This window comes from Lissotriton helveticus, chromosome 1_1 (assembly GCF_964261635.1).
Source record: "Lissotriton helveticus chromosome 1_1, aLisHel1.1, whole genome shotgun sequence".
NCBI classification, from domain to species: Eukaryota; Metazoa; Chordata; class Amphibia; order Caudata; family Salamandridae; genus Lissotriton; species Lissotriton helveticus.
In genome coordinates, this window is record NC_136057.1 from 242,038,615 (window position 1) to 242,053,721 (window position 15,107).

At 43.4% G+C, this 15,107-nt stretch overlaps 1 protein-coding gene across 1 annotated transcript; it reads right to left on the minus strand.

Moving 5' to 3' along the window:
• Positions 1 to 13,240: 13,240 nt before the first annotated feature.
• Positions 13,241 to 14,179, minus strand: LOC144761456 (olfactory receptor 5AP2-like). The gene has a single exon (XM_078646816.1). The coding sequence runs from the start codon at positions 14,177 to 14,179 to the stop codon at positions 13,241 to 13,243; it is 939 nt and encodes a 312-aa protein (XP_078502942.1).
• Positions 14,180 to 15,107: the final 928 nt, after the last annotated feature.

Sequence of the window (15,107 nt, forward strand, 5' to 3'; positions counted from 1 at the left end):
TAGTATAATTTTAGCAGCTCAAGCTGTTTGGTCAAGGTTCTTATGGTGGGTTTATGCCTTTGCTTTCCAGTTTAAGCCTGTTGTATGTTTCTGTCTTTAGAAATTCCTCTTTAATCAAGTTTTTGGGTGTTATATGCAAGTGCACCCAAGTAGAGAGGCATTGTAATGTTGAACTAGTGCTTAGGCATCCACGTCAGCAGGTAAACATCGTTTACAACGCAACTTTTACCACGCAGTGCTGTTACAACGCAGGTTTTACTACGCATACCTTTACAACGCATAACACTGGGGGGCGCTCTAGGATAGGGAATACGTTTAATTTACTATCCAACACCTTCCCTAGTGTCCACGGGGACTGGAGTTGGAATAGTAAATTAAACTATTCACTATCCAGCACCCCAAAGTGTAATGCGTTGTAAAGGTATGCATAGTAAAACCTGCGTTGTAACAGCATGCGTGGTAAAAGCATGCGTTGTAACGTCATACATCCACGTCAGCATGCTTTGGGCAAATGGCTTTGGAGACAGCAGACAATTAAATATTAATATGTCACCCTTAATTGTACCGGCAGCCCACAATGCAGGGAGCATGGTACCTAAAATGTGGGGACATAAACTAATAATTTTAACATGTCATTTTTGTGTCTAGCACCTAAAATCTGTTTTCACGGTTGGTAGGCTGGCTGGCCTATAGCAAAACACTGGAAAGCAATGTTAGATATTGATTTTCCTATAACCAGTGAGGGAACAGCTAGAAATATGATTTAGAAACTCTTAAAATCAAATCAATTTGTTTATTGTGGAGATAAGAAAATCCTTAACAAATAATGCAGACAAAATAATTTGATACAAGTAATAGTAAACAGGGTGGATGTCAAGGCAAATACTTGAGTGAATTCTTTGGTAGTGGGAGTTCATTTCCAGATATTACATTTATCTTGTTTATGACAACTTGGAAAGAATCACTTTTAAAAATGTCATGAATCGGTTAGCCAGCCACATGTAACGGATTAAAACATTTCTTTATTGCTTATGAGCAAATGCTGATGCTTAATCATCTGAATGAAGGAGTGATAGGTCTTGGCTGTTCATTCATGAGGATTGGGCAGCAGCAGATTATGTGGTCCAGGCATTCCTTCCAGTAAGAGCAGAAGCAAAAACCTTTTGAAGAATGTGTATATTTCTATTTTTGTCATTGTTCATCTAGATTGAATCAAAACAATCTTGCTATTGCCATTTCCAGTTTAAATTGGCATGATGTGAATCTGCCAAGTGGTATGACAGGATGGTAGTTGATTTAAAAAATGAGTTAATAAGATGTTAACATGATTGAAAGTACGATAGGGTGAGGTGTCGGTGATAAAGGAGTAGAAGTGCAGTTCTTTTTTTGCTGGGAGTTTGAATTGAGCCCACAATAAAGATTCATCTCACACCCCTTGGTATCTAATCAATTTTTTCAATGGGTCGTAGTGAGATTTTTTAAACAGGTTACAAATGATTAGCTTATCCCATAAGCCAGATCTCAGTGAATACCCTATTAGGCCCTCTTGCAATGTTGACGTCCTGACACCTAAATGAACTGATTAGTTAGATTAAATCTCATTTGTGCTTGAGCATTAGATGTGGATAAAGAAAATATTTGTTGTCTCTTCAGAGAAGTAGGAAACACTTCACAATTGTAACATAGCAGTGGCATAAAACTAACTTTAATTACATTGAACTGAGACTTTCATTAGGGACTTGCTAGATTGCAGGCCATCTTATGGAAACCATAATGCAGCCCACTGCTTTCTTCTGAATTACATTTTTTTTTTCTCTGAAAAGAACTGTTACTGTTGAACCAAATGACTAAGTACTTGTAGGATTCTGCTTGCCTGAATATATCTTAGTTGACATTCCTACGGACATTATTTTCAATGTATAGAACTTTTTTTTTAATTGTCATTTATTGCAAGATGCAAGATGATTGTTCATGTCCGTGTAGAGCCTGAATGGTCCACAGAATCATCTGGTTGATTCGAGGCCTAAAAGTTTAAGCCAAACTTTATTTATTGTGTCAAAGGGTATGCAAAAATCAATGAATTTAATATTATTAAGTGCCAAACTCAAGGTATACTTCTAATAAATGTTAAGGAACAGTACATTTTAGAAAACTTACATTTTCTCTTTCTGAAATTCGGGAAGGCTGATTTACATGAGCCTTCCAACTGTCACCCATCTGATAATGTCCCAGGAATGTGACAACTTCACCAATATTAAAGACGGGTGCATATATTTTGGGGAGACATTTGTGTTCTTCTGTCAGGATGGCCAATTGGACTGTGCCCTGAAACAAAATCAAATTAAAAAGGGCCTCCTCTGTTTCAGGCACTTGTCACGTGACTCATAAACAGTCCCCCTTTGTGTCTTCCTTCCCAGAGGGCACGTTTTTTGCATATTCTTATGAGTTCCGAGAAAGAATAGCTCCAGCCATCTATACAAAGGTTTGCTGTGCGATTCATCCTCAAACACTTTTAAAAATGCAGGATTTGTTATTTAATGCTTTAGCTAATCATTATCATAGGTCCTGTACGGGGGGAAACACCGGAATGAAACTTGCTTGCTTGCCTGCTTCCACACTGTCAGGGCTGGCCACGGACTCGCGTTGGTGTTCCGCTCTCCCTTCGCCGCCGCTGCAGCTCAGCAGCTACCGCCGAGTAGGGGAGAGCGAGAGGGCAGAAAAACTACCTTCCCCAGCTGCCCTTGCCCCGGGACAGAAAGTCGCATCACGAACCAGCGTGCCAGGCGGCGCATTAAATCAAGGCTCCACATCGGTGGAGCGGGACACACACCGGAGTGAAACTTGCTTGCTTGCCTGCTTCCACACTGTCAGTGCTGGCCATGGACTCGCGTTGGTGTTCCGCTCTCCCTTCGCCGCCGCTGCAGCTCAGCAGCCGCCGCCGAGTAGGGGAGAGCGAGAGGGCAGAAAAACTACCTTCCCCAGCTGCCCTTGCCCCGGGACAGGAAGTCGCATCACGAACCAGCGCGCCAGGCGGCGCATTAAATCAAGGCTCCACATCGGTGGAGCGGGGGGCACACCGGAGTGAAACTTGCTTGCTTGCCTGCTTCCACACTGTCAGGGCTGGCCACGGACTCGCATTGGTGTTCCGCTCTCCCTTCGCCGCCGCTGCAGCTCAGCAGCCGCCGCCGAGTAGGGGAGAGCGAGAGGGCAGAAAAACTACCTTACCCAGCTGCCCTTGCCCCGGGACAGGAAGTCGCATCACGAACCAGCGCGCCAGGCGGCGCATTAAATCAAGGCTCCACACCCGCGTCGCGGGAGCGCCGGGCGAAGCCCGGGCAAAGGGCGGGCCCTCTACGGCCCTCAGAGGCCAGAGGAGGATGGGCTGGGCCACCCCCTTTACTCCTGCCCAACTGCCCTGTGCGTCGACATTTAACGAACACACCGACAGGTATTATCAAGACCATCATAACTATTGTTCCTTGTTCATTGTGCGCTATTATTGACTGCCTCAGCATCCGCTTAAGAGAAAGTCCCCGGCGGGAGAGAACTTTCCAAATTTGATACGCATTAACCTTTAAAGCATGAGGAAGGTTTTTAAAAGTGCTAGGATGCCTACGCTACGCTCCAACACCAGACAGAAGGCTGATATATCCCAGCCCTTACCCACACTAACAGCGATAGACAAGATGCTACAACAAACTATAGGGGAAGGGCTTCCAGGGATGGGAAACATCACACCTACCACTCCAGAAGAAAGCGGCAGTGGGAGGGTCAATAAAAGGAATGCCCCAGAACAACAAAGGGAGATAAAGAAAAAAGAATCAAAGGTGATAGATGAATTGGCAAGGATGAATGTAGAAAACACAACTGTACTAAACACTAATACTACAACAGCGGGGGAAGTCAAGAAAACTTGTCCATTAAGCGAAGAGGTAGGAGCATCAATGATGGTTAGTCAGGATAGTATTAGAATTATATCATGGAACATCACAGGTCTGGCGGCCAAATATGACTCCCAGGAATGGCGACAGTATATTAACAATTTTCAAATCATATGCCTGCAAGAGACTTGGGCAGTCGACCATATTCAGTATAGTATGGAGGGGTATAAATGTTTTTCAGTTCCCGCTGTAAGAGCATCATCGGGGAGAGTGATTAGAGGACTACTTACATATGTAGACCTCCGTATACAAGGGGTTTGGTCCAATTATAACTGGGACTCACTAAACATGCAGGCGATAGGTTTCCGTGCCAAGGGGACTAATATCCTAGTGCTAAACTGGTATAATGCAGTGGGCTCAAACGGCAGAGGAAATGTAGTAAAAGAATTGGACTCGCGATTAGATGGGCAGATATCATCAAATAAGACAAAAAGCATCCCTAGTATAATACTCATGGGGGATTTCAACTGTCACCTCTGTGAGAATTTGAGACCACTGAACAAGGATTGGTCGTGGTGCACTGTATTAAACGGACCACACTTTGCACATACCACAGAGGGATGGGAACTAGTGAAGGTAACAAAAAGGCATAATCTGGTCCATACCATGGACTTGCTAGAGTTAGGTAGTAATGGAGATCCTAACCCAACGTTTAAGGGCAGAGGCTGCCATTCTTATATAGACTTTGTTATGGTTTCGCCCACACTTAAAAAAAGGACTTCTAGCATGGCAATCGAAATTAGTATCTTTAGCGATCACAATCCTCTGGTCATTGAACTAAAAGGTCTAAATTGCAAGAAACCACCATGTAAAACAGATATAACAGAAATGGCGGTGGATCAGGGAAGGAGGCTCAAGTGGGCCAAAATAGTTGGAGACAGATTTTATAGAAGCCTAATATCTGCAGGGCTTAATGCTATAAACGTGTGCCTTGATCAAAGCATGGAGGGAGGGATTGTGGTTAGCGCATTCGAGGAAATAGCATGTCTTATAGAAGGTCTACTAAAGACCTCCAAGGGAGGTAAAACAATACCCGTATCGCGTTGGTTCGACCAAGATTGTATTAAGGCACAGAAAGACCTTAAACACAGCCTTAAGCAGCGCCCTAGGGACAACCCCAAAATAGCACACTGTAGAACAAAATATAAAAAGGCCCTAAAATCTCGTAAAAACAGTTCACAAACACAAGCCTGGGAGGACTTAAGGGAGGCGGCTGAAAGAAGAGATATGTCTGGGTTCTGGAAAGTTATAAACACACCGTGCTTCCAGGAACCTGGCGGTCCCAAATTATTAAACACAATCTTACCTGAACAATGGTACACTCACTTCCAGAGTCTCTATAACTTCACAGGGCAACCAACTCATGATGAAGACCAGAAGCCAAACTTGACCACACGATTAGATTTTTCCATGACAGAAGTGGAATCGGCTATTTCAGGGTTAACCAAAAATAAAGCACCAGGCCCTGATGGTATACCCCCTGACCTTTATTTGAGTAACATAGAGTTGTGGGCTTCCATTCTCACGAGGGTCTTGAACGAGGCAGTTGTGGCAGGACTGCCACGTTCTTGGTCATCGGCAACTATTGTTCCAATTTATAAAAAAGGGAATCGGGATGACCCACAATGTTACCACCCTATATCCCTAATCGACGTGACGGCCAAGGTACTGGGCCGTGTTATTTTAAACCGTCTGCAAGAATGGGCAGTGGAAAATCAAACTCTCACAGATACAGTATGGATTCAGGGAGGGCAGATCTACTACCGACCAGTGTTTGAATTTATATCTTTTGACCGCCAAGTATACTATTGCCAGAAAGGGAGCCATTTACATGGGGTTTATGGACCTCTCTGCGGCCTTCGACCGCGTAAACAGAGAAAAACTGTGGACACTGATGACAAACATAGGAGTTGAACAAAATCTAGTGGACATTCTGAAGGCCCTACACTGGAACACCTCGGCAACGGTCCGTTATAATCAAGAGGGAAGTAAGACGGAACAATTTTTATGCACGAGCGGCATACGACACTGTATTTTAGCACCATTTTTATTTTCGTTATATATTAATAACCTGGACAAAGAACTATCCAAACTGAGTGTGGATTCCCCCCAAATAGGGCACCGTGCGGTGCCCGTATTGCTTTACGGGGACGACGCGGTGTTGCTGGCCAGAACACCGCTGGGACTCCAGAAGCTGATAGACGGATTTGTCAACTTTATGGCCACACTCGATCTATCCGCTAACCTGGACAAATCCTACATCATCATAGCGGGAGGTAGAGCAAATAGGAAATTTGTATACAAGATAGGCTCTCACAAAATAGGCCAGGTCAAGTCTTTCTCTTATTTAGGCGTGTTATTTGATGAACATTTAAATTTTAAACCCCTGATGGAAAAACATGCAGCAAAATTGGTGGCGTCATCAGGGGCTATAATGGGCTATGGGAGAAGACTCGGAAGATGGTCACCGGAGCAAGTGCTCAACCTGTATAGGTCAATTTGTTGCGCTAAAGCAACTTATGGATCTGAAGTGTGGGGTTTTACAAATAAATATTTGCACCAGATTCAGGTGAAGGAAAACAAATTTTTCAAAAGAATCTTGAAAGTGCCACAGAGTACCCTATCTTTTATTATACATGAAGAACTGGGAGAGCCCTACATAGAAGACCAAATTAAGATTAGGCCACTTTTGACCTGGATTAAAATCTGGACCAACCCGGAGGCGGGACTCATGAGGCAAATTTTAAAAGACTGCCTGAACCTCGACAGAGGGGGTCATATCCTGTGGTTGAACTACGTAAAAGATTCCTTGGAGGCAATTGGCTGCAAAAACTTTTTTACTGCCCCGGAAGCTTTAAATACCCAGAACAAATCATTGGTCAAAAAACTTTTTACCGATTGGTCACTTGCTAACAGGGCTGTTGACGAAAAGCGTAAAACTACAGTCTTAACCTATTGCCCACTGAAAAAGACACATGGAATGGAACCATACCTCGCCGTGCAGTATAACGCACAGGATAGATTTTACATGACTCGTTTCAGACTTAATATGTTACATTACCTACTTTCTGTTCCCTCCGGATTTACCCCATCATTGGAGTTGAAGGGTACCTGCGGCTGCGACGGTAGGTCTCCGCAGGATACCCTCCACTTCCTGCTGCTATGCCGTCTTTATTCTGTCCCCAGACGTAAGTTCTTAGTAGGGATTCTGAAAGAAGCCAAATTTAGACAGGCAAAAGCAGCATTAATGTTTTTATAGGAAGCTTCTGATGCTCATACATTGTTTTGTATAGTAAGCTTTATCAAGGTGGCAATGAGGCTAAGGAACACAAGAGAAGCAAGCGACTGTAATGCCCCATAAGCAGAGACTTATCTTCGGAAACCCTTTTAAAGGAATGTAATACCTTCTGGCTTTTTTAAATCATTTTTAATGTGATTTTTAAACTGTTTTTTATATATACTTTTAAAATGTAATTGCTCCTGTACTTTTATGGTGTCTTTCTAAGTGCCGAATAAAGAATTTAATTGAATTGAACTGTAAGGTGTTAGGGTGTCAGAAACTTGCATATATTATTAGAAATGCACATCTTGTTGTCGCTGAGAGTTGCATGTCTAACTGCTTTTAATTTTGCAATATGTGTGTTTATCATTTATATAATACACACTAGCATTAGAATATTAAAAACGTTTATGTTATTAAAAATGATGCTCACTGATATGATGTTTAATTTGTTGATTATCATTTATTGCAAACCTGTGGTGCCTTGTTCAGAGTGTGGCATTTTTCCTTTTTATTTAGTTAGTTTGTCTTACAAACCTTCGCACATATTAATGATAGAACAATTGATTTTGTTGCTGCTTGGTTAATCCTTCATTCAAACCTTCCGAGCTTGCAGTTTTCCACTGCCAGTGTGCAAATTATAGTCCCGCCCTCAGCTGTTTCATGAGCGGCTTCTCACCCACAGCATTGCTTCAGTGCTTCGGCACTCCCATGGCTTCTCTCTACCATACCCAGGATATTTTTCATTGTCTTACCGTTTAGTTTTGCACCTGTATTACATTTGTTGTTTACATATTTACCTTAAGGTAATCTTCCTTTTGACACATCATTGGTATTTCAAGCAAGATAATTAGTGAGCTCTATTTAAAAGATATGGGGCCATATGTATCAAAATGTTGTTTTGCAATTCTCAAATTGCGATTTTTTGGGAATCGCAATTTGAGAATCGCAAAAAGCTATGTATGGGGGATTTGCTAATAATTTTGCAAATTTCAAATATTCCTTATTAGCGAACTGCAAATTGAGATTCGCAAAAAAGGAATACCTTCCCATTCATTCCTATGAGCTAGGGGGCCCTATAGGAATAAATGGGAAGGCATTCTCAATTTGCGATTAGCAATTAGAGAATCATAAATTGAGAATGCCATTTCAAAGGTCCCAGAGTGTCAAAAGGACACCCTGTTGCACCCTTGAAATATGTATGTATGCACATGTGGCGCACATACATGCCCAAAGGGCATGTATCTGTGCCACATGGCACTTTGAAAAATGCAAAAAAGTGCATTTCCTTACGTCCAAATTCCACTTTTTCTGTGCTTCCTGCATTGCATATAAGGATTCGCAATTTGCGATTCCTTAAATGCAATAGCAAAATAGGGAAACACAAATTTAGCAATTTCTTATTTTGCGAGTGGTTATCTTCCTCATACATTACACACAGCTGAATTGCGATCACAAACGAGGATGAATTGTCTAAATTGATCCTTCATCATGACAATTTTCAAAGTTCTTAAATATGAAATATATCATTATTCAATGAATTAACTGTTCTTTTTTACAGGTTTTTTGCTATAATACAACACTACTCATACATAATAAATGAGGTGACAGCATTAAAGCATCAAAGAGGAGTCTATTAGTGATTTTTGAAATTTCCTTTTGTATATATACATGATACTGTAAGAAAACGTAATCAACTTACAGGCAAATCTGGAATTCACTACTATATTTTATTTTTAAAAATGCATCAATTTCAAACGTGAGGATTAAACAAAAGAGCAGTGAGTGGTAACAGCGTGTGTTGTGGTCGTTCCCGCGCTCCTGAGCGATAATCTTTCTGTGACATGGCAGAATCGCTTAATTTAGGTAATGTTACTTTGTGAGTTTAAGGTGTATCCTAGATGTGTGTGTCATAGTGTAATATTGACTGTGAGCTGCTGGTCACAATTTCGAATCTGGACAAGGCAGATCCTGCAACTGCAGTCCCACAAAATTGAGTTATAATGTAATCTGTTATTTATAGTAGGTAATCTTGACTGCAGGGCTATAAGGAGAAACACGTTATTATTAACACTTTACCATTCAAAAGTCAAGCAATATCTACTCAGTAGCAACCTATTGCAACCCTGCAACAATCCTAGATTCAATGCCGAGGAACTACCACTGCTCTGTATCCTTCTGAAGTCACTTTTTTCTGCGTATACATTTCTTATCAGAAAACAAAAATATAATGGCATATTTGTCTTTCTCAAGGAGAGCTACCTGACACAGCGACCCCAGAGAAGAGAGCAGTCCAACACTGACACTTCCTGTCAGTATATACTCAACGTAAGGAAACTACGTCTCTAGATAGACCGCTGAGATAAGCATTGCCTACCACAAACAAAGCTCTGAGAACAGTCCCACCCAGCTGAACCACCTCAAACAAGAGCATCTACACACCTACTTAAAGGAGCAGACTCTCAAATAAACCCTAAATGCAGAGAAGAGCACCTTTAGGCATTGACAATTCCAAGGACAGCAAACTGCCACAAATGCCTCTTACAAATGCACCCTAGCAAAGAGAGAGCTAACTAACCAAGAGGTATATTAGGATGGCGGACGGACCTGCGTCCGTCCCCCACCCCCGAGGTGGAGGGACCGTCCGCAGGGGCTGCGGCGGTCCCTCCGTTGCAATTAGGATGTGACCGCCACCCTGCCGGTCACATCCCGTATCTTTAACCTTGCGGCAGGTGCTGCTTGAAGCAGCACCCGCCGCAAGGTTAAAAATGCATGATTTGCATTTACATGCACAACGCAGCAGGGACCGCGCAGTGCCTGCTGCTTTGTGCATGTAAATGCAGGGGGGTACCATAGGAACCCGCCTTGTGCACCCCCACCCCTCCTTCACCCTGGGGGCCCACAAGGGGCCCCCAGAAGCAAAGTTCCACATGCTTTTCCACAGCGGAAAAGCCGCAGCGGAAAAGCATGTTTCTACACACATCCTAATTTGGCTGACGGTGTCTTGCAGACACCGCCACCAAATAGCCCTCAACACCCCGCGGATCAGCGGCCGACAGACCTGCCGCATCCTCAGGGCCGACGGTGGCTTCCACCGGCCCGGAGGATGCGGATTCAGCGCCATCATAATCGACCCCCTAGTTAAACTCAATACATGTAGTTTCATGTAAAACAAACAGGCAATCGACTAGATCTTATTTTCTCGAGTCCTGATCTAACACAAGTAGGCGACATTTTGCCTATGAGCTGGACGGACCACTCACTTATTAAATTCTACATCAGCAGCACCACAACAAGAAAGCCCAAAAATAGCTTTCCATCAGAATTTACGTACCGAAACTGGAAAGCCCTAGAAAAGCTCAGCTCCACCACCAAAGTCTTCGATGTGGAAGATAGTTTTTCTTCCACCAGCTCGGTGGAAAACAACTATAGAGCTTTCAGTATGAGGATAACATCCATCACGGACTCTATTGTCCCATTAAAACATTGTAATCCTAAAGGCAGAGCACCTGCGCCCTGGTACAATGACTCCCTGAAAACTCTCAAGTCAGCTTGCAAACAGGCTGAGAGGAAGTGGAGACATGGATATTATGATAACAATAAAACCCTCTGGAAAAACAAGCTCCGTGAATACAAATCTGCTATTGCAGAGAGCAAATCGGCCTACTACTGCTCCACTATAGTTAACGCAGCTAATAGTTCAAAAAGCATATTCCAGATCCTAGAGAATCTCATACACCCTGACTGTGCCAAGAAAACTATCCCCCCATCTAAGCTCCTCTGTGACAATCTCGCACAGTTCTTCATGGACAAAATCAAGACCATCATTAACAACCTGGCAACCCCCCCATCGCAAAACACTCTAACCTCCCCAGGAGCTGTTTCGACCAACCTTTATCCCAGTTTAGTATGCCCTCCCAGGGAAAGTCTCCTGGCCTTTCCCCAGATCCCCGAAGCAGAATTTGAGAGACTGGCACTGGGCATCACCTCCGGGTCCCCCCTTGACCCATTGCCCCCGAAAACCTGGAAAGCATGCGGGAACGAGCTATTCCACACCCTTCGGAGGATTTGTAATCAATCTCTCTGCAGTGGACTCGTTCCCAACCCCTGGAAGCAAGCTCTCATCACCCCGCTACTGAAAAAACTATCTCTGAATCCAGAATGCCTTTCCAACTTTCGCCCCATATCACTTCTGCCCTTTCCGGCGAAAGTGGTGGAACGATGGGTCAGCACTTGCCTATCAACTCACCTTGAGCAGAATCACGTTCTGGACGACTTCCAATTCGGATTTCGTCCAGCCCATGGCACCGAAACAGCAGTACTTACTGCCATGGAAGAACTTCGAGTGCGGGCAGACAGGGGCCAAGCTGTGGCCTTGATCCTACTGGACCTGTCTGCCGCATTCGATACGGTCAACCACGTGATCCTGCTAAAGAGGTTGAGAGAGGCTGGGGTTGACGGCACAGCCCTGCTCTGGTTCCACTCTTATCTCAGTGATAGGAAACAGGCTGTATCTCTCCCTCCTTTCCAATCTGCCTTCTCCCCAGTCCCCCACGGTGTACCCCAGGGTTCCTCTATCAGTCCGATCCTTTTCAATGTTTACTTAAAACCACTGGTCACTTTAATCAAAACCCATAATATGACTACAGTAAACTATGCGGACGACACCCAGCTCATTTTCTCTTGGGAGGGGGAAGATTCCATCACCTTAGAAGCCTTCCACGACTGCCTGAGAGACACTGCAGGCTGGTTACACCGCAACCCTCTCCAATTCAACTCCTCTAAAACCGAGGTTTTGTTCTGTCCTGCGAGACGAATTCCTCGCCTTCTGCCTGTGGAGTTCTGGCCCCCGGAAAACCCAGATAATCCGCTACCTGTTGCCAGTGTTCGCAATCTGGGCGTCATGCTAAATAACAAACTTAGCATGGAAACACAGGTAACAAGAACAGTCGCCACCTGCTCGGCCCTTATGCGCTCATTACGTAAAATCCTGCCATTACTACCACCTCCGGCCCGAGCATTGATAGTCAGGTGCACTATTCTTAGTCGCCTTGACTATTGGCCCTTGGATGGACCAGGAGATCCTCGGCCACTGCTGCCTTAGCCGAGCTACATTGGCTTCCCTTGAAGCAACGAATTGCCTTCAAGGCCCTTTGCTTGGTCTTCAAGGCATTACACGGATCAGGACCAAGACCCCTACAACTAATGTTTACTTGGTATATCCCAACCAGAACTTTGTGATCCGCGACCGCCTGCCTTTTAACAGTACCCAGATTTAAGAAAGCCAGGATCGGGGGAAGATCGTTCAGAGTAGCTGCTGCTAAGCTTTGGAACAGTCTGCCTGCCGACATTCGCCAAACTTCACAGCTCCTGCCTTTCCGGAAACGAATAAAAACATGGCTCTTCCCCTAGCTCTCCCCCTCCACTACCACTCCCCTATTCAACTCCCATCGCTTCTAACCCAGGAGTAAGCTTCTCAGCGCCAGGATACCTGCCAGGTGACAGCCGCACTTTACAAGTGTTTTAAATAAATAAAAATAAAGTGTGTACCTTTGTTTTCATTAGTTATCACATTAAAGCCAGGCCTATGGGCGACACTGCTGGTTATATTAACATGTAAAGGGAACAATAACATGGGGAAACTCTGTTATATCTTATCTGATCAAATACAGAGAGATAGCCAAGTAGGCAACCATGCAAAAATGATGTACATTTTATTAGGCTTGTGAAAATGCTAGGTTGCAGTAAAGTAGCAAAACACTGCTTTTTATTCCAGTTTTACATTTTGAACCAAAAACCTTGAAGTCAAAAGTGACTGACAGGTTGATGTCTACTTATGTTTACAGTGAGAACATTTTTGTGCTCAATAATATTGCCATTATGCTGGAGCCAGATACAACTGAAACTTACCAACAATAAGTCAGATTGCCCAAATGGAAGTATCAAAATGGAGGTACCTGAGTAAAATTATCATTGAGAGCTGATGTAAAAGAACACAAGAACATGCTGGTGGTTTTCTCTATTTAGAGAAACTGGTCTTTCCCAACCCTTTCCTCAGGGCTTGCTTTATCTCCTGGTTTCGAAAGCTGTAAATTAGTGGGTTAAGCATAGGAATTATTATCATATAGAAGATTGATGCCACATAGTCATTGGCCATTGAGTGGCTTGCACTGGGCTTGGCATACATAAAAACAAGTGTGCCAAAAAACAATGTGACACAGACAAAATGTGAGGAACATGTGGAGACTGTTTTCTTCCTCCCCTTGGAGGAACTTATCCCTAGAATAGCAGACACTATATAGGCGTATGATATAAGGATGATGATTAGAGATATCACTATAAGTCCACCTGCCATCGAAATCAGAACCACTTCATTGATGGTTGTATCAGAGCAAGCGAGCTTCAAGAGTGCAGGGACATCACAGAAGAAATGACTGATCTTATTGTCCTTGCAAAAGGGTAGAGTAAAGGTGAAAACTGAATGTGTTAGTGAATTGATGACAGCAATTACACCTATGCCAACAAGAAGATAGAGACAGGTTCTATTGTTCATTATGACAGGATAGAGCAAGGGATTACAGATAGCTGTGTACCGATCGTAGGCCATCAAGGCCATCACAAAAACATCTGCAGTTCCAACTACAATTGATGAAAACATTTGTATGGCACACCCTGTAAAAGAAATGTTCTTCCCCATCCATAGACAGATGGCCAAAATGTTGGGGACAGCTACAGAGGAAATAGAGATATCTACAATGGCCAAACTGCAGAGCAAAAAGTACATGGGGCTGTGAAGGTTATGGTTCACTCTGATCAATACCATGATCCCAATATTGCAAAGAAGGGTAGTGCTATAGACCAGGAGGAAGAAACAAAACAGAGGAACCTGCAGTTCTGGGTCTTCTGTAAGTCCTAAAAGAATGAACTCCATCACACGGGTGCTGTTGACTGTTGGCATGGTTGTCAACAATAGAGCCTAAAAGGAAAGAAGAAGGTATATAGAGATGTGAAATTCTATATAGAACTGCTGAGCACCAATAGTTATGTTATCTATTGATATAAATATTGTAATGTGTTATGGTTGAGAGACTTTGTACCATGCCCATTACCCAAGGTGGTGTCATTGTGTTAGTTCTGCACCACTATGCTCAAAGATGTGTGGTGAAACAGCATGACACCAGCATCATTTTCACATGTTTATCGATGTAAATAGTAAGGGCCTGATCTAGCATTTGACGGACAGGGTACAGTCTGTCAGGGTGGTGGAAGATATTACGTCTGCCACCCAGATGGACTACTGTCACCCATATGTTGGGTTCACATTTGTCACAACAAACATCCCTGTATCTTGATAGGAACAGCTGTCAAGGTAGTTTCTATCATTGTACAAGTACTTTAATGGTTGGTGACCATTGGTTATTATAGCCGTTAACCAAACTGAAATATTTTGATTTTTCAAAACAAACTCCTAAAGTGGGACGTTGTTAATGAAAAACGAATAATGAATGTCTCCCACACCAAGGGGATTTTTCCCCTCTGTGTGGGAGGTCAAAAGTTATTTGTTTCTTTCCTCCACCATCAGGTCCTACCTGGTAGTGATAGGCAGAAAAAAAGACATAACACTATCCACTCTAAATAATGCATCCATTGTAAAACCCTTTCTCCTATTTCACCTCCTCCCATAGGCTATCGGCTGGGACTCCATTGACAGAAGGTGACAGTTCTCTTACCTCTAAAGAGAATGGGTGGATCATCGATTTTGCGGACAGGGTGCTCTGTCAAATTTGTGCTCTGTCCACCAACCTCTAAATATATCCCAAATTCTGCGCACAGAAGGTGAATATACACTTAATTTTCATCGTGAATGTTGAATGTAGGGGAAACAA